Source organism: Mesoplodon bidens, assembly GCF_964165515.1.
Source record: "Mesoplodon bidens genome assembly, chromosome: 7".
Lineage (NCBI taxonomy): Eukaryota > Metazoa > Chordata > Mammalia > Artiodactyla > Ziphiidae > Mesoplodon > Mesoplodon bidens.
Window position 1 is genome coordinate 4,915,398 of NC_138164.1, and position 21,203 is coordinate 4,936,600.

At 38.1% G+C, this 21,203-nt stretch overlaps 1 protein-coding gene across 3 annotated transcripts in view; it reads left to right on the forward strand.

Annotated features, from left to right (window-relative positions):
- The window catches only part of ARHGAP32 (Rho GTPase activating protein 32), a 262,887-nt gene that overhangs the window by 133,716 nt on the left and 107,968 nt on the right, over positions 1 to 21,203 (forward strand). For 2 of the 3 annotated variants that reach the window (XM_081238497.1, XM_081238495.1), the window contains exons 4-5: positions 349 to 390; positions 764 to 848. In XM_081238497.1, the coding sequence (XP_081094623.1) occupies positions 349 to 390; positions 764 to 848 (127 nt within the window). The remainder of the gene's footprint in view (positions 1 to 348; positions 391 to 763; positions 849 to 21,203) is intronic. The other variant, XM_081238496.1, reaches the window with a different exon arrangement.

Here is a 21,203-nt window from a genome sequence, read left to right on the forward strand (position 1 = left end):
ACACTTTAATTTTGTTCTTGTAACAACTTTTATGTTATTGTGTATTAGGTTGCATTTGTTCAATGGGAACAATCCAAGTATGTCTTTTTTGGTACCTTTAATACATGCTCTCAGTCATTTGGAAAAATCACTTTTGGTATTTGAGTTATGAAATTGCTGTTTCTCAGCTATGCTTTTGAGATAGCCTGAGATGGGTGCCAGTATTTGACTATTAAGTGAAATATCTGAAGGTATCCGTTTCAGTTTTAGGCAGAAAAACCGTCTTTTCACCTGGTGAAGGGTTAGATAGCTATGTTTTTATTCTAAGTAGAGGAAAGACAAGGATAAAAATGTTCATTCTGCATCCAGACCCACCAATCCAGGACTGATGGGCTGTGACAACATTCACAGGTAAAATCTGGTTTTGTATATTGTGGTGGGAATGCTGCTTCTGCTTAGAGCAGGCTGTTGACAGTTTCCATAACATTCACTGAAAGCCTAGTTTTTCTAGGGCCATTGATGTGGGTCAGGATTAGAAGAGTACTATAGTGATGCTTTTTATTTTACTTTTTTCTTTCGGTTTTGACTTGTGCACTGAATGTAATTTCCATTTGATTCTGTGTATTTCTGAAAAGGTATGTGTGGATATATGTGCTCATGTGCATGTGCTTATTAAATAGTTTTGCTTGTTGCATGAGCTCTTCAACCTGTTTTATTTCCTCCTTAAGTTTAGTAATTTTGACTGTTCCAGTATCTTGTATCTCATTTATTTCATGTACTTCAGGTTACCCTTCACTAAAGGTCACTTTCCGAAGATGGCTGAATGTGCACATTTCCATTATGAGAACGTTGAGTTTGGCAGCATACAGGTATATTTGAGATATTTCCTGCATACTGAATCAAGACATATTTATATCTTTAACTGTGTATCTGATAGGTGACACTTAGAAGTAGTTTTTTCTATTGATGTCTTATTGGTTGATGTGAAGACTTTTTTCTCTTCTATTGACTAATATTTGACACCTGATGACTCCTGTTTCAAGTGGAAACAGTATAAAAGAATCTGTATAAATTTCAGAATTTCTATCAGATTCCTAGACAGAGTTTGCCACTGTTTGATGGCATGAACTATTTTAGTCATTACCTGACTGTTGTGTTGGGTCATAGTGGTGATGGATAAATCAGAGTTGGGGTGAAGGTGGAGTAGGGGTTAGGGAGAGAAGTGCTAATGGAGTTTTTTTTCAATATTTTTCTTATTGTAAAGTATATTATGTATATACATGTATATAAAACACATTTATAATATATTTTATATACATATTTATGTACATTTTAAAGCCTAGGTTAAGAGATAGATATTTCCTCTGTCCCTCTTGTGTTTCATTTACCTTCCCTACCCGAGAGGTCACTTATACCATGACTTTTGTAATATTTGTTACCTTACATTTTTAAAATAGTTTTACTCTCTATATGCATTCCTAATCAATATGGCATTCAGGTTTACCTTTTTGAACTTAACATAATTGGAATTATTCTAATTTGTTCAGCAGATACTTACTGAGCAAGTACTATGTACGAGGCACTGTTTTAGGTGCTTTGGCTATATTAGTGAACAACAACAACCAAAATCAAAGACCCATTCTTAAAGAGCATAGAAGAAGGCCAAGAAGATAAGAGTTATGGTAAAAAAGTAGAGCAGGGTTAGAAGGATCAGGGGTTCTTGGGGGTAAGTTGAAATATCAAACCAGTTTGGGCTTCATTATTGAATGTATTCCTTCTTGCTTCTTTCATTTAACATTGTGAAATTTATCCTTGCAGATGTATGTACTCATAGTTTGTTCAGTTTGTTCACAGCTGTGTATTAATCCATATTCTGCATATGTCATAAGTAATTTATTGATTCTTTTATTTTTTTGAAATTTGGGTTATTGTCAGTTTTCGGCTGTTTTAAACAACATCTCAGTGAACATTGTTCTATGTGAATCCTGATGTACAAATGCCAACTATTTTTAAAGTGGTTTACAAATTTATACTCCCATAAGCAGTAAACGAGAGTAGTTGTTCCACATCCTTGCCAACTTTTGGTTGTTTGATACTTACTTGTTAATTTTTACCAATCTGTTGGGGATGTAATTCTCACTGCATTTTTCTTTTTTTTTTGCGGTAAGCGGGCCTCTCACTGTTGTGGCCTCTTGCATTGCGGAGCACAGGCTCCGGATGTGTAGGCTTAGTGGCCATGGCTCACAGGCACAGCCACTCCGCGGCATGTGGGATCTTCCTGGACCGGGGCACGAACCCGTGTCCCCTGCATCGGCAGGTGGACTCTCAACCACTGCGCCACCAAGGAAGCCCTCTCACTGCATTTTGATTTGCAGTCTCCTGATTTCTGATATGGTTGCTCAGCTCTTCAAATGTTTATTGGGCATCTGAGATTCCTATTTTTTTAAACTCTAGATCAAGCCTTTTGCTCATTTTGTTTTATAGATTTGCTTGTATTTTTCTTATTCATTCATGGGAATGCTTTACATATTTTGGATCTTAGTCCTTTCATGTTGCATCTAGTCCTTTATTGTTTTTGTATGTGAACTAAAAACACTTTCTCTCACCCTGTGGTATGTTTCTTTCACTCTCTTTTTTCTGCTTTTAGTGTTCAGGCATTGACTATTTTATTCTTTATTTTATGTAGTTGTATGTTTGTACAAATCTTCTGACTTGTAGTTTTTCTGTCATATTTAAGATGCCCTTCCCTGCTCTGAAGTTACAAAGATATTGTCCTACTTTTTTTCCTAAAAGTTTCATAGTTTTGACTTTAACATTCAAGTTACTTGTAATTGATATTTATGTATAGTGTGAAAAGAAGTGATGTTAAAAATTTTGAACCCCTAGTGTGACAACCAGTCAGAGTGGATATAAACCATAGCACTGGAGGTGAGTCCTGATGGCCTTCTCCTGTGCAAAGCATTACCCCTATAGTTGCATGGATCATTGGTGGTACAACATCTCAGTATTTTAACACTGTGATACCCACCAGTCCTTTTTAAAAGGAGTCCAATTTTATTATTATTTTAAAGTGTGATTAGCTATGTTAGAGTTCTGTAGTGAAACAGAACAAATGTGTGTGTGTGTGTGTGTAGAGAGAGAGAGAGGGAGAGATAAATAGAACTTAGATTTTAAGGAATTGGCTCATGTGGTTGTGGAGCTTTAGTAAGTCCTAAATCTCCAGAGTAGGCTGAAGACCAAGGGAAGAGTTGCTGTTGCAGTTTGAGTCCAAGGGCACTCTGCTCTAGAGTTCCCTCTTCAACAGGGGAGGTCAGTCTTTTTTTCTATTAAGACCTGCAAGTGATTGGAGGGTAATCTTCTTTTCTCCCTCTCCATCTCCCTCTCCATTATGGAGGGTCATCTGCTTTACTCAGGGTCTACTGAATTAATTGTTAATCTCATCTAAAAAATAAGAGTACCATTTGGAATTACGTTTGCCCAAAAGCTGACACATAAGATTAACCATCACAGTCTGCCCCTTCTCTACTTGGCACCCCTTAAACCATACTTATTGCCAAATAAAGACAATAACAAAGTCATACTTCTGCCTAGCACCATTAACTATTTTTCATACAACCAAAAACATTAACCCTTTTCCTAGAGTAGGATGGAAAGTCCTTGGGTAATGTTTACTCTTCTTGATAACCCATAACTACTATACTGTGATGTAAAGTTAAAAATACTTAAATACCATGATATAAATCTTACATTATATAAGGTGATAAGAGAGGGAAGAAAACAAAGATATTTGTTACACGTGCATGCGTGTGCACACACACAGAAACATATTCATAACAAAATAAGGAGGAAATGCTCATGGCAAGTATAGTTCTTGATTCTGTAAACAGTCATATAGTTGTAGGTGGTGTTACAGTTGCCTTCATCCACTACTCATTCTGTATTTCCCTCTGCCCTCAGCAAGAACCTCGGCTGGTTGTGGTTCTTTACCTGGTGAGGCAACCCAAACCTTCATTCTGGGTCTGGCCATTAATAGTCCTGCCTGAACTGGGTTCTTGTTATTTTCCATTGAGTTTAATGGTGGGGCATGGTGATGCTAAGGACACCCTAAGGGATCCCATCTATTCCAGACATACTCTGCATTACCTCCATTGTGAAGTAGCTGTCCAGTTTCCCCCTGGTAGTCAGGATCAGGATCAGTCATACCGGCCAGTACCATAATGCCCTTCTTTGTCTGTTGATCTAGAGGCATAAGGAGCTCAAAGTGGCCGAACAGCATTCTTAACTTCTAGTTCATTGGAATCATTGTTGTGTTTTCTGGTGGAAACATTCCTCCCCTTGGAACTAAGACTACTAGGCCAGTAGAGCATATAGTCATGGAGACAGGAAACACTAATATTGCTAGTGAGTCACTATGAGTAACACTGAGTGGTACCACTCCCATTTCCACCCCCTTGATTCCTGGTTCTCCAGTCTGATTAAAGACACTAATGACTCTATGTCCAATAGTAAAGAGAGCATGGATAGTCCATGGCATGATGAGGCAATAGAGATATGCGTAATGTGCCATTGGATGCTTGGAATCAAACACTTGTAGGAGACAAGGTTCTGGATGAACATATATATGATATAACATTTGAACATTTTTGTCAAACTAATGGGTATAATAAGGTTTTCATTTCCCTAATGATTAGTGATGTTCAGCATTTTTTCTTGTACTTATTGTCCATTTGTATTTCTTCTTTGGAGAAATGTCTACTGAAAGTCCTTTCCCCATTTTTGAATTGTTTTGTTTAGTTTTTGTTGTTGTTGAGTTTTAGGAATTCTTTTTATATAACCTGTTTGTGTCTTTTAATCTAAAGTGAGTCTTCTTTTAGACAGCATATAGTTGGATCGCTTTTTTTTTTAATCCATTGGGTCCATCTTTGTCTTTTTTTTTTTTTTTTTTTTTTTTTTTTTGCGGTACGCGGGCCTCTCACTGTTGTGGCCTCTCCCGTTGCGGAGCACAGGCTCCGGACGCGCAGGCTCAGCGGCCATGGCTCACGGACCCAGCCACTCCGCGGCATGTGGGATCCTCCCAGACGGGGGCACGAACCCGTGTCCCCTGCATCGGCAGGCGGACTCCCAACCACTGCGCCACCAGGGAAGCCCACATCTTTGTCTTTTGATTGGAGAGTTTAATCCATTTCATCTAGGGTAATTGCTGATTAGGAAGAATTACTTCTGTCATTTTGCTATTTGTTTTCTCTATGTATTATAGATTTCTTGTCCCTCATTTTTTGCATTAGTCCTCTTTTGCTTTTAGTTAATTTTTTGGTAGTGAAATGTTTCAATTCCTTTCTCATTTCCTTTTGTGTCTATCTATGGATATTCCTTTGTGGTTACCATGGGGGTTACATTTAACATCCTAAGTTATAACACTAATTATATTAGCTTAACTTCAATGACATACCAAAACTCTGCTCCGTTACAGCTTGGTCCCCATACCTTTCAGTTGTTGATGTCATATAATTATATTTTTTACATTGTGTATCCCTAAAACATAAACTAGTAATTCTTTTAAATACATTAGTCTCTTAAATTATGTCGAAAACAAAATGTGGGGTTACAAACTAAATTTCCAATACTCGCTTTTAGACTTATAATTTTTAAAAAGTATTAGTTTCTTAAGTCATGTAGAAAACAAAAACTGGTTACAAAGCATTGTTACACAATCCCAGGTTTTATGGTTGCCCATGTATTTACCTTTACTGAGGTCTTTATTTGTTCGTATGTTTTCTAGTTATTATCAAGCATCATTTTATTTCAACTTGGAGGACTCCCTTGAGCATCTCATGCAAAATAAGCCTAATGTTAATGAACTTCCTCAGCTTTTGTTTATTTGGGAATGTCTTATTTTATCTCTCACTTTTGAAGGGTGGTTTGCTGGATATGTATTCTTGGTTGACAATTTTATTCTTTTAGCAGTTTGAATTTGTTGCCCCACTGCCTTCTGGCCTCCAAACTTTCTGATAAGAAATCTGATAATCTCATTGAAGATCCCTTGTATGTGACTAGTTGCTTCTCCCTTGCTACTTTTAAGATTCTTTCATTGTATTTGGATTTTGAAAGTTTGATTATAATGTGTCTTGTGTGGGTTTCTTGAAGTTCATCTTGCTTGGAGTTTGTTGAGCTTCTTGGCTATTTATATTCATATCTTCAATCAAATTTTGGAAGTTTTCAGGAAGTATTTCTTCAAATATTCTCTCTGTCCTTTGTCTCTCTGTTTCGTTCTGAGATTCCTACAGTGTGTATGGGATGGTGCCCCAGAGGTTCTGTAGGCTCTGTTCACTTTTCTTCATTCTTTTTTTTTTTTCCTGTTCCTCAGACTCAGTAATTTCCATTGTCATATCTTCACGTTCACTGATTCTTTCTTCTGATTACACATATTTGCCCTTAAGTCCCTCTTGTGAAATATTCATTGTTGTTATTGTACTTTCAGGTGCAGAATTTCTTTTTAGAAACTTGTCTTTTTGTTGATATTTCCATTTTGTTCGTATGTCATTTTCTTTACTTTTTCTACATTGTTCTTTAGTTTTGGAGAGCATCTTAAAAAAGTTACCTTAAAGTGTTTTCCTAGTAGATCTACTATCACTTTTTTTTTATGGTTGTTTCTGTTGATTTATTTTTTTCCTTTGGATGGGCTATAGTTTTCTATTTCTTTGTGTACCTTATGGCTTTTTGTTGATTCAGACATTTGAATGTGGTAGTAGTTACTAACTTCAGAAATCTGATTTTTGCCCCTTCCCTGAGGTTTGCTGTTTTATGTTTTTGTTTATTTTATTTTATTTTTAATTGTTGTAGCCTCACTCTGTGCCAAGGACTAGCCTGAGGTGTAAACTTAAGGTCTCCTCAGGTATTTCCTGAGCCTGCCCGTGTCCCTGGGCATCTTCCCCATGTATGCAGTTGGTTTGGATTGTCCTAGTCTATAATCTCTGGCTCCCCAAAGGGGAAGAAGAAAAATTAAGGAGGGGAAAGGGCACTGGGCCTTTAAATTCTTTGGAAGTTGCTTCAGCTAATGGGGGAGGGGCTTGCAACAATATGGGGGGTGTGTAACAACATGACTGTCTGCCTGTTTGCACCTCTGCTATCGGGAGCAGCCATCAGAGCCCAGGTCCTTCTTATTTATGGGGCAGGCTCCTTTTTGCCCACCCTGTCTCTCACAAGCTGCATGCAGGCTGCTCCTTGAGTGTATGAGGCATGTGCCGAGGTGCTGGGGATGGGGAGCTGCTACTGTGCTAAGAGCTGAGATGGACCAAAATTCTCTGCAGTGTATCGTCCAAGCCTTCACCTGGAAGTCCCAAGCCTTCAGTAGACTCCAGAGTTACAGAATAATTGCATCAGCTTCTGCCAGTGCAATTACTGTCTAGGTGGGAGATTCCTGATGCTTCCTACTTCACCATCTTCCCAGAATCCTCCTTCTCAGAATCCTTACTTATTTTTAATATAGGATTGACAGTATGTGCTGTGGAGAAAATAAGTAGGAAAACTTAGTAAAATGTGTTTGGAAGACGTCATCAGCCTTAAGCTCGGTAGCTCTGTTATATCTTCATAGGTATTCATACTGTCAGTTGACTGACTCAGTTTTGCCTATTAATATGTCCCAGTTGTGGGACATTCTGCAGTTACATACCTTCTCTTTTTTTTTCACTCTGATCTGAGGAATTTCTCTTAGACTTACGGATTTCTTGTGCTCATATTTATAGCTCTTTCTCTTCCTCAGATACTGAGAACTTATAGTTTCAATAGGCCATTGTATCCTAGAAAATGTCACTGTCCACTAAATTTTTAAAATCTGACAGTATTATATTTAACTTTAAGGCTTTCAGTTATAAAATGAAAATAATTATTCTTAATCCTATGTTATAAATTCTGATTCTCAATTTTATTTAGACTGAGAGACACAATTGCTTATAAAATAATTTATATGTAAGGGTTAATTTGGGCTAGTAGTATCATTACCATATAACATACAAAGGAAATTTTAATGGTTTCTTCTTTGAATTGTGGCATTGTGTCTCTAGCAGACTTCTCTGCATCTTCACTTGGATGACTAATAGCCTCTTAAACTTAGCATACTTAGAACAGTCCCCTCTCAAACCTGCTCCTCCTGCTGTGTTCCCCAACGTGATGAATAGCAACTCTTATCTTTCCAGTTCCTGACCAGCCAAACCTTGGAGTCATCTTGGATTTCTTTCCTTTTGTTACTCCTCACATCCAGTCCATCAGCAAAACTCTTGGCTCTGTCTTTAAAATATATCCAGGATCTGGCCACCCCAGCCTGTCTCAGCTGTCACCTTAAGTTAGCTGTTGTCCTTTCAGGGGGATTATTTCATTAGTCTTATATAGTTGGCATAACAGCAAGAATGATTCTTTTCAAATGTTAAGTCAGATCATGTCACTTTTTTGGAACCCTCCAATTATTTCTCCTGTTTTTCAGAGTAAAAGTCAAATTCTTTGAAATTCCCTGCATGGATTACAAGCTCTACCTCTGACCTCTTTGACCTCATCTCTTCTCCTCCCCTAAGTCTTAGAGTTCTGGCCACAGTTGCCTCTGCTCTCCCTCTGGTGTACAGGCTCCCTCCTCAGGACCACTGGACTCTCTGTTTCCTCTACTTGGAAAGTTCTTCTCCCTGGATATTCACATAAATTGCTACCTTCCCTTTTTTAAATAGTTGATCAAATGTTGTCTTCTCAAAGCAGGTGTACTTTCTGTACATAAGATGGCAATTCCTGGTCACCAGCAGTTTTCATCTCTCTTCTGTAATTAATTTTTCTCCATAACATTTACCACCATTTGGCATGCTAAATATTTTATTATTATTTATTCTTTTCTTTTCCACCTCAGCACCTATCTAGAACAGTGCCTGACATAAAAAATCACTCAATGAATATTTGTTGCATGAATGGATGAATGAATTTGAAGAAGAGATAAAATCTGCTTTAAAAATGCTTTTTTAATATTTTGATTTTTTTCACCATTTAAATTTGCTCTAATAGGATAAGAATATATTTTCCTTATGAGTGTGCATTTATTTATTTACAGTAAAGCGTCAAATAGAATGGATGATGAAAACTACAAATGCAAGTTAAAATTCCCTTTATGCCCTATTTCTTTTTTTAACTATTTATTATGTGTTGTCTAGAATTTTTCTATATATTTATAAAATAAATAGCAGTATCTCTAGATAGAGCTATAGCTATAACTATCTACCTAGCTATCTATAACCTTTAAAAAATATAGCTAGATGGAATTCTATACATACTATCTTGAAAATTCCTTTTTCACTTGATAGTATATTTTGTATTTTTTTTAATTTCAGTAATTTGGATTCACCTCATTCTTTTTCACAGCTACATAATATTTCATTTTATTATTATATCATAGTTTATTTAATCAGTTCCCTATTGATGGATATTCTGGGTTTTATTGATATGAAATAATCCATTAAATAAAATCCTGTAAGAGGATTTGCTGGGTCAAAGGGTATGTACATTTAAAATGTTGACAGTTGTTGCTAAGTTTATTTGCTTTCTGTCTCTGTAGATTTGCCTGTTCTTGACATTTCATATAAATATAATCATACACCATGTTGTCTTTTGTGCTGGCTTCTTTTACTTGGCCTAGTATTTTCAAGGTTCATCCATGTTGTGGCATTTATCAGTACTTCATTCCTTTTTATGGCTTAATGTTATTCTGTTGTGTGGACCTACCACACATATTGTTAACCATTCTTTAGTTTGTGGTCATTTGAGTTGTTTCCGCTTTTTGGCCACTATAAACAATCATGTATGATTTTTTGTGTGAACATATGTTTTTGATTCTCTTGGTTTTATATGTCTTGTTGAATATAGCACCCTAGTGGGTGTGACTAGACAGATGTGCTGTTGGCCATTTACATACTTTTTTGAAGAAATGTCTATCAAGTCCATATTTTATTTTATTTTATTTTTTATTTTTTTATTTTATTTTATTTTATTTTTATTTTTTTATTTTTTTTATTTTTTTTTATTTTTTATTTTTTATTAGTTTCTGCTTTATAACAAAGTGAATCAGTCATACATATACATCTGTTCCCACATCCCTTCCCTCATGCATCTCCCTCCCTCCCACCCTCCCCAGTATCAAGTCCATATTTTAATTGGGTTATTTGTTTTTTGTTGTTGAGTTGTAAGAATTCTTTATATTATTTGGAATACTAGACCCTTATCAGATACATAATTTGCAAATATTTTCTCACATCCTGTGGGTTGTCTTTTAACTTTCTTTATAGTGTCCTTTGAAGCATAGAAATTTGTAATTTTGGTAAAATCTGATTTATCTGTTTTTTTCTTTGGTTGCGTATGCTTTTGTTGTTGTATCTGAGAAATCATTGCCTAACCCAATATGAAGATTGATATGAAGATTTATTCCTGTGGTTCCTTTTAAGAGTTTTATGGTTTTATCACTTACATTTATGTCTTTGATCCATTTTGAGTTAATTTTTGTATATAGTGTGATGTAGGGGGTCCAGATTCATTCTTTTGGATGCGAATATCCAGTTTTTTGAGCACCACTGTTGGAAAGACTGTTTTTCTCCCTTGATCTTGGCACTCCTGTTGAAAATCTATTGATGATAGATGTATGAGTTTATTGATGTACTCTCACCTCTATTCCTTTCGACTGTATATATTCTATGCCAGTACCACACTGTTATTATCACTGTAACTTTGTAATGTGTTTTGAAATTGAGAAGTGTATGTCTGCCAACTTTGTTCTTCTTTTTCAAGATTGTTTTGTCTATTCTGAAGTCCCCTGAATTTCCATGTGAATTTTAGGATCAGCTTGTCCATTTTTTTTAAAAAGGGGCAGTTGAAATTTTTATAGGAATTATGTTGATTCTTTAGTTCAATTTGCAGAATATAGCCATCTTAATAATATTGTCTTCCAGTCCTTGAACATGGGGTGTCTGCCCATATTCTTTAATTTTTTTCAACAATATTTTGTAGTTTTCTGCATACAAGTGTTTCAGTTTTATGGTTAAATTTATTCCTAAGTATTTTATTCCTTTTGATGCTGTTGTAAACACTGAGCATCCTCCAACATTCCAGTTTGTAATTTAATTTGTGCCTGATAAAATAATTACCAAGCCTGTGTATACTTTTCCCAGTGAATTGGCAACACATATGCTTTTGATTGCACAACTGTGTTCAAATCCTACTTCAGCTCAGTTCTAGCAGACCTTAGCCTATCTTTGATTTTCCCGTTCAAGTATCAGTTCACTATTTTCAGTTGTAACACGTGACAAAAAATGGCATTGTCCTGTTGAGGAGAAAGGATACTGGTGTGGGGTGGAATGGGTGTGGCCAGCTGGCAGGATGCTCTCACTGTGCCAGGTCAAAGTCTTGACCTTGAGGGAGGTTGTCAGTTAATCTTGGTCTTGTTTTCCTTATCTTCCTACTGGATACATTAGAATAACCAGATGACAGCTAATGATCCTTCTAGCTAAGATGAACTGTGAGCTCTGACTTAAATGAACTGGGGATGTGACAAGGTGAAGAGGTAAAAGGATATAATGACACAGCAGGAGAGGCTGTACCATGTCATGTTCTTAGTTCTTAGTTCTTAGTCCACTTTTATGTAGAGCATGAATAAGCTGTCTTTAAAAATTAGTACAGATCATTACTCTGGTCACAGAAATAGATTGTTGAAACATCTTTGTATTCCTAGGACACACTCTACTTCTGGGCTAAATATTTAAAAAATAAATTCCCTTTTTCACTCTTATCAGGATTTTATGATTCTTGTGTCTATGTTCATTAGTGCTGTTGGTCTGTGTATTGTACTTGTCCACTAGCCTGAGTTAGGGAACTTCACTGCCCCATACCCTTTAAAAAGTAAATGTCTTGGAATAGTTTGTGGAAATGGAATTACCTGTTCTTTGAAAGTTTAGTACAGTTTTCCTGTTTGGTTCCCATTTGAGGGCTTAATCTTTAATTACCATTTCAACTTATGATTATTGGTCTAGTCAGGTTCTTTTTAGGTCTAGTCAATGTCTCCTTAGGTCAGTTTTTATCTTTTCTGAGAAAATTGTCTGTTTAGTGTAGGCTTTCAAATTTGTGGGTATAAATTGTTGTGTACAAGATATTCTTAACACTTGGTCTTATCAAGAAACCAGCTTCAGATTTTATTCATCAACGTGAGACTCTTTGTCTTCTCCCTCCCTCCTTTCATTTCTCCTTCCCTATTATTAATTAACTATTAATTCCTAAGCATACTTTTTTCCTTAGATAAATAAAATTGTATAGGCACTATTGATATTTTATTTGTTTTTGGTCATTGTTTTTTAATAAGTGCATTTGAGTTTGGATATTTTCTCCCTGAATAGTACTTTGAACAGACTCTACAGGATATGATGTATAAGTGTTATATTTTATTTACAGAAATTGAAACCTGAAGAAAAATATAAAGATAAGCAATTGCTAGAAAGGGCTTCTTATTATTTATTAAGTAAAGCCACATGTAGTTTCAAATTCTGTATATTTATTATCTTTATTGCACTTCTCCTTGTATCATATCCATTGTCCAAAAACAAACATTTATTCACATTCACGAACTATTTTTCAGTAAGAAGGAAAAAAATCTTTTGCCCCTTGTAAAGATATATACTCAGTTTATTCAGCTTGATGCTATTGGGGCGTGAGTCTCTTTCTGCTGTGCTTTATGTGATACCGCCATCTAGTGTGTAGAACACTAAGTGACTATGTGAGTTTACATTTTCTTTTATCATTCCGTTATCTGAAGCTGTGAGTTAATGTTTCTTTTTATCCAATTTCATATAAAGCATTAAGTTAAATTAGCCTGAATGCAAGAGCTCAGGTTTTGACCGAAGTACAGCACAGAAAAAGTATGAATGTAATACCTGTTTCCTGAGTGTTCTCTACTGAAGCTGCTGTGCAAGGGGCTTGGAAATGCTCCTGTGGCATAATGCTCAACTTTCAGGTTGTGCTTTTTCTTCAGTCGACACTTTCTATCAGCAGACACAGTCTTGCCTTGATACTGGGAAATGTGGAAAAAGTAAAGTTTGATCTGAAATGTTGAAATGTTGAGGAGTAAAAGTATAAAATAACCCCCCCCTCAATTTTCATTTCAAATGAAGTAATTGGAACTATAAGCCGGTGTTTATTGAATGCCTTCTGTGAGCCAAACATTATACTAAGTACTGTTTGTATGTTGTCTCATTGACCCTTCATAACAGTTTCAGTTGAGGAATTTGAGGCAAAAAGAGCTTGAGAACTTACCTAGGATGACAGCTACTAAGTGGTAGGGGTCTATGTTTGAATCAAGGCTTAGAGCTGTTCTGCACATTCTTTTGTAAAAGTACTAGAAAAGGATACACTGACAAAACTACTGTTTTAAGCAGGCAGATACCACAGTTTTGAAAGGCCTACATCTTTAATGTGTTTGAAGGTAAAAAGGTATGATGATTAATAGTGCAATGTAACCTGTGTGCTCTTAAGTAAATTTTCTAACTTTTCTGGGCCTGTTTCCTTGTTTGTAAAATAGGGATAAATATATCAATTCCAAATATATATATATATACTTTCCTGATGACCTGAGGGTAGTGGTGTCAGGACTGAGGCAGTAGATAAAGAAAAGCTTTCCAAATAGGAGGGTTTATAACTGTAAGGAATTTTGTGACACACTACCCCTCACAAGAGAGACTGTATTGATAATATTCTTGTTGATCTAGTAATCAGTTTATTTAGATGTAATATTTCTTTTAATATAAAAACTGGCCTTATATAAAATTGTGAAATGGAGAATGTTAAAATAACAGGTGCATTTTCTGTAATTATAATTAATTTAAAAATGTAGCTCCAGTTTCAGATAGAATTAAACCTATAGCTTAGAATACTCAAATTGTAATGTATTTAGAAGGTTTCAGTTTTAAAAATAAAGATAAAGGAAACCGAAGAAAACACATCATTGCATTTTACCCTATTGAATAGTAACATTGAAAATCTTTGGTTAACAAATCGTTAACTGATAAGATCATATATATGGATTCCACATTTACAGTTTCAGTATTTCAGTGTACTGGTATAATAGTTAACATGTTCAATGGACGGTTGACTAAGTGTGGTTTCTTTTGGAAACAGCCTGAGTTTTCTTCCTGGTTAAGAATTCGTATAAATATAGGCATTAAAGTTTATAGAAATAAATATCAGCAACAAGTTTTGGTACCTATCTGTGAGACTTTAAGACATTAATAAAAATGAAGTAAATCAATGAAATGGTATTTCCCCCATCTTCTTAATACTACTTGCAGTTTCAATATTAGCTTGTAGATGTTTCCAGTTAAAACTATCTTATTTAGAAATATATATTATTATGTGTGTAACCATTTGAAACAAAAGCTGTGATAATTTTACTATTCCTAACCCTACCAGAAAGTTACGTTTTCCTCAAACCCAAACAAATGTATTTCAGCCCTACTTTTCTGCGTATTCTGTGGTAACACCCCCCCTTATTCCTGGCAATCTTTGTCCTTTGAGGGGAGGGTTCACAATGAAGAGTTCCGTAGTGAGTTATCAGTGCTGTGGTCACCCAGGTACTAGAGTTTAACTGTATCTCATGGGAGATTATCCAGTCCAGGAGTTAGGTGTACAGAATGGGTTGAACGATGAGAAAAGATATCCTATGTTGGAGTCACATTACACATGCAGTGGACTTCCAGGAATCTGACTGAATATGCTTATAAAAATAGTATTGTTGAGTCTGAAACTGAGAAGGGTCTGAGAGGCTAACAAGTCAGCTCGCCACAGTTTCTCTCTCTCTCTCTCTGTCTCTCTAACAGAAATGTGAGGTCTCTGCATCAGAAATCAGACCTTTTATAAACTCATAGTGTAAATCGTGTTGGTTCCTTATGCCTCAGTTCTCCATGAGGTGATATGAGAACGAGATACACCCTGTGTGTACGCTGGGATTTTGTGCCACGAGAGACAAACTCTGAAATTATGAAACTTGGAGTTTATCTAGGGTAGCTGGCACTTCTGTCCATTTGCCTTTCTGGAGATGGAGGGAGGGAACCCTGCTCTGGAATGTAAACACATCCTCTCTGGGGAAAAGAAGGAAAGGTGTCTTTTTCCACAAACAGATGGCTCTGGGGAGAGAGAAGACTTTCTGTCTCTCTGGAGGGCTCTATTATTTGGGTTCCCATTCAGTCTTCCTTTAACCCTACTGCTAAAGCTGTTTGTTCAAAAAGTTCTGACCATATAGAAATGTGAAAATATTCTTGAAGTATTGTTTCCTGACAAGTGTATATTCTGGAGTGAGCATCTGTAAGATGGGAGATGTGATTCTGCTGTTCTGTCATTTAATCTCATTTCCCATGTATTCTTCATGCTGTGGACCTCTCGTTGAGCTGAGGGTGGTTCTGGTGTTTAAGGATGAGCAAACCAGTTCCTTCACCTGGTACTCACCTGAGGAAACAGTGCTCTATTCCGGTTCTGGAAGGAAAAACTGGCTGTTACGTTTATTAAGATGCATGTAGGTCTCTAGCTTTTTCCTAAGAAATTTGAATTGCAGTTTTGACTCATTGATTTTTACCCTGTGTTCTGAAATCAGAACTTATTTCACTTATTACCCACCTAAGATGTAACTCAAATATAGAGTTGTTCTTCCAGTTGGCATCCTCAGCTCAGGTGTTTTGAAGTGGTATTTTCAGTGTTGAATCTTAGGATGTTGATGGTTGGGATGAGCAGACCACATAATATTGTGCAACAGAAATTATTTTTCATGTTTACATATTCTACTACAAGCTATGGTGGGTGAAGAAAACTGTTTACAAACTCCATAGGTATGTCATAGTGAAACCATAATAACTGAAACTATAATAGCATTATAAAAGGTGAATAAAAAGAAGAGAACTCTTTCTTTGCCCCATTTGCAATCTGTTGATTAAGCTTTGATGAATGTTTTTTATGTGGGTGGGGTGATATATTTTTACCCAGCTTTACGCTGATTTCCATTCTCCATGCAGAGAAAGGACTTTTTTGAACATTTGAAGGCTTGCTGAATAGAGTTGTATTTTTAAAGACCCTAACAACACTAATTTCAGATTGGTTTCCATGGTGATAGAAAGTGAATTCAGTATAGGGAAAAAAAAACTCCAAAAATAGATTTGTAAGGAATCCAGAGGTATGGGACTTGGAAATTCTGTTTTCCATTTCTTATAGGCAAAGGATTGAGATGTCATTAAGTTGAAGGAAGTAAAAATAAATCATTATGTTCATGTCATAAGTTTCTATAGGCAAATGTAGCCTAATCTTTCATAGTGGTTTAGAAGATAATTTGGAGAAATGACATCCTTCAAGGCTCATCTAAGGTATTTGGACTTTGCCTTTAAATTAATTTCTTAGTAGGAACTGACAAAGTATTGAGGGATTTTGAGAAGAAAGTACCATGATCAGTGTGTAGTAGGAAGTGGAAGGAGACCAGTTAGAAGACCACTGTAATCATCTAGTCTTCAGTTGTCTAGACCAGGGGTCCCCAACCTTTTTGGCACCAGGGACGGGTTTCGTGGAAGACAGTTTTTCCACGGACCGGGGCGGGGCGGGGGGTGCTTTTGGGATGATTCAAGCGCATTACATTTATTGTGCACCTTATTTCTGTTATTATTACATTGTAATATATAATGAAATAATTATGCAGCTCACCATTATGCAGAATCTGTGGGAGCCCTGAGCTTGTTTTCCTGAAACTGGATGGTCCATCTGGGGGTGATGGGAGACAGTGACACCCGACATGTGTTGCTTATGTCCAGGCTACTCCGTAATCTCGCTTTGGTTGCCATCCCTGCAGAAAACCCTGCTTCACAAAGATAGGATGTTGGAAATGGAAGCAGGCTTTTCAGTGCTTTTGTGGCAATCTCAGGATATTCCGCCTTGACTTTAATCCAGAATGTATGGAGATTTGAAGTTGTCTCAAACATACATTTAAGGCCACCGTCATTTGCGATCTCAAGCAGTTGATCATCTTCTAGCATGGACGAAGTCGATTCACCTGGCTTATTCACAAATGGGTCACGGATCCGTTCCTTCCCAGTTCCGGGGTCTTTTGCGGTTGGGAAGTAATGCTCAAACTCTTCTGAAAGCTGAGATAGGTGATCATGCACCAGCTGGGAGAAAGAGGGCCCTGGCTCAGTCTCTTTCAAAATCTCTTCTAATATTTGAAAGATGTCAGAAATCCCAATGGTCACTTGTCACCCCCATAATTCCAGTTTGGCTTTGAATGCAGCCACGTTATCTGCCGACTTGAACACAGCTGTCGTTCTCCCCTGAAGTGACAGATGGAGTTCCTTGAGCAGATTGAATATGTCACACAAGGAAGCAAGTTTTGTGACACATTCTGTGTCACTGAAATGTGCTGCCAGCGGTGACTGTTTTTCTAAAAGAAATCTCTGGAGTGGCTCTCGTAACTCAAAAGCTCTGACCAGTGATCTACCTTTAGAAAGCCATCTCACCTCTGTGTATAAGAGAAGACGTGTGCTCTGCGTCCATCTCCTCACAGAGCTGCGTGAGCAGACGTGAGTTAAGGGCGTGTACTTTAACATGGATGATAATTGTAATCACATCCTGCAAAACGTTGTTAAGTTCAGGTGACATGTTTCGGCTAGCCAGCATTTCTCTATGGATGACACAGCGCGTAGACTCACACTCAGAAGTGACCTCTTTGACCCGAGTAGTGAAACCAGAAAGCGGTCCAGTCACGGCAGCCGCTCTGTCCGTGCACATACCGACACAAAATGACCAGTTCAGTTTTCCTGATATGTAATCATTCAAAGACTTGAATAGTTCTGCAGCTGTGGTGTTGGTTGGCAACAAAAGTGCACATAACGTATCCTCATGCACATGCTCCTGAAAAATATATCGCGCAAAAACAAGCATTGTTGCCTTGTTGTCAACACCGGTAGACTCGTCAACCTGGATTGCGTACCACGGTGACTCATTAATCCTCTGTCACAATTGTGCCTCAGTATCCTCTGCTATTTCATCAATTCGTCTAGTTACGGTGCCGGCCGAGAGAGGAACACGTGCCACCTTTTGAAGTGCAGCCTCTCCTAAAAGTTCACGACAAACATCCTTAGCAGCAGGCAGGATCAACTCTTCACCAGCAGTAAAGGGCTTCTCTTAGCTTTAGCAGTGCGGTTAGCCACTAAGAATGATGCTCTCATTGCAGACACATTTGATGAAGTGGTGGCCTTCAGTAACTGCTTCTGTTCTTCGTGTTCACGTGTTTTTCTTTTGAAAAACTCCAAAGGCTTGTCTTTTAATGCAGGGTTCTTGGTCTCCATGTGGTGAAGCAGTTTTGAAGGTTTCACGGCCTGGTTGGATAGCCAGTTGCCACATATTATACAAATTGGGCTTGGAGAACGTGGATCACCTGTTGTGCTGACCCCGTCATTTACGTAGGACTCTTGGTATTTTCCTTTAAAAGCAGCTTCCTTTTCATGGGCAGTCTTAGAGTCCTCTGCTGTCTCCTCATGGGGTCTGTCCCCCTTTTCAAAGAAGCTCTCCAGTGATGTTTATGTTTTACTCATTTTGGCTAGGGTTCGCTTGTGGGCTCACCAAAACTATGACTGAGACAAGTGCACAGCGCGGGAAACAGGCGCGGACGGAAGTGGTGAATAAAATAATGGGCGGGCCATGGGTGGACTAAAACAAGTGTCGGACTCTGACTTAAAGCCTGCCACCAGATGCAGCTGTACGATTGGAGTACAGCAACTCACTTGCCACTGTAAAGCCTGCCACCAGATGCAGCTTAATTGTCACTTGCCACTCACTGATAGGGTTTAAAAAATATATATATATATATTTATTTATTTATTTTTGGCTGCATTGGGTCTTCGTTGCTGCGCGCACGCTTTCTCTAGTTGTGGCGACCGGGGGCTACTCTTGGTTGTGGTGCACGGTATTCTCATTGCAGTGGCTTCTCTTGTTGTGGGGCATAGGCTCTGGGTGCATGGGCTTCAGTAGCTGTGGCTTGCAGTCTCTAGAGCACAGGCTCAGTAGTTATAGCACACAGCTTAGTTGCTCCGAGGCATGTGGGATCTTCCCAGACCAGGGCTTGAACCCGTGTCCCCTGCATTGGCAGGCAGATTCTTAACCACTGAGCCACAAGGGAAGCCCACTGATAGGGTTCTGATATGAGTCTGCAAGCAGTTGATTTATTATGGTCTCTGTGTAGTCAGACCTCTCTGCTAATGATAATCTGTATTTGCAGACGCTCCCCAGCACTAGCATCACTGCCTCAGCTCCACCTCCGATCATCAGGCATTAGATTCTCATAAGGAGCGTGCAACCTAGATCCCTCATGTGCGCAGTTCACAGTAGGGTTCGTGCTCCTAAAAGAATCTAATGCCACTGCTGATCTGACAAGAGGTGGAGCTCAGGCAATAATGCAAGCAATGGGGAGCGGCTGTAAATACAGATGAAGCTTCACTCGCTCACCTGCTGCTCACTTCCTGCTGTGCAGCCCAGTTCCCAATAGGCCACAGACTGGTACCAGTCCGTGGCCCGGGGCTTGGGGACCCCTGGTGTAGACCCGATGCAGCGAGGCCCAGAACTAGGGAAGTAGCAGTGGAGAACAGGAAGAAAGGAACGGGTGTGAGAGACAAGTTTTGGGAAGACAGGAGAGATTAAGGAATCAAAGGTCTAGGTTCGATCTTAACCCTGGGAATATGAAAAGAAAGGATGTGTGGAGAGGAGGGGGTGCTAGAGGAATCAAGGGTGATTAGGTTGGTCAGTTGGGTGAATAGTTATATTTATTTACTTTGGGAATTCAAGGGGTAGAAGAGAATATGCAGGGAAAGAGAATGAATTCAGTTTTGAAAATGAGTGCTGTATTCTGGTGAGACAGTGTTTGCTTATGCAGTCATTCATCAAATAATTAGTGATCCCCACTTAAATTCCAGATACTTTTCAAGATGTTGGGGTGGGTATACACCTATCTCATTTTTTTTCCACTATATATTATGTTTAAGAAGGCTTTCTGGTGGCGCAGTGGTTGGGAGTCCGCCTGCCGATGCAGGGGATGTGGGTTCATGTCCCGGTCCGGGAAGATCCCACATGCCTTGGAGCGGCTGGGCCCATGAGCCATGGCTGCTGAGCCTGTGCGTCCGGAGCCTGTGCTCCGCAACGGGAGAGGCCACAACAGTAAGAGGCCTGCGTACCGCAAAAAAAAAAAAAAAAAGAAATCTGTCAATGTGTATTACAAAGATTTTTATCCCCATTTGTGACTCCTCTTTTCACTTGGTTTATTGTGGCCCTTTGTGATAACTTTAGAAACTTTGATGGACAGTTGCTATGACCTGTTTTTGTGAAGGGGTCTAGAGCTGGGGCTCTGCCTATTCCTGCATCTTCCTAATATCCCTCCTCAAATAATCTCTTTATCTCTGTCTTTTTCTTTTTCCTCTGGGATACCCATAATATATTGTTTTGGTCCTCTTTATGGTGTCCTACAGTCTCTTAGGTACTTTTCATTTTCCTTAATTCTTTTTTCTCTCTGTTCTTTGGAGTGTATACTTTCTTTCTCTTTTTTTTTGGTTGTACTGAGTGGCTTGCAGGATCTTTGTTTCCTGACCAGTGATTGAACCCGGGTCCTCAGCAGTGAAAGTGTGGAGTCCTAACCACTGGACCACCAGGGAATTCCCTGGACTGTATACTTTTATTTGACCTTTCTTTAAGTAAACTGATTCTTCTTCCTGCCTAAATCTGCTGTTGATCTCTTCTAGTGAAATTTTCATTTTAGATAGTGATTTGTCATCCCCCAAGTCTGTGTTTGGCTCCTTTTTTTTCTTTCTTTTTATTGATATGCTCATTTATTCATACATTGTTTTCCTGCTTTCTTTTAGTTCTGTGTAGTTTCTTTGAGCTCTTTGAGTGTATTTTATGTAGTTTGTTTAAAATGTACTAAACTGGAACTTCCCTGGTGGTCCAGTGGTTAGGACTCCTTCCTTCCACTGTAGGGGGCATGGGTTCCATCCCTGGTCAGGGAACTAAGATCCTGCAAGCTGCACTGCACACACACACACACACACAAACTACTAGATTTTGTATCCGGACTTCTCAGGGATATTTTCTTTTGTTTTATTTATTTTTTCTTGGGAATTTTTTTGTGCATATCTTGTGATTTTTTTTTGTTG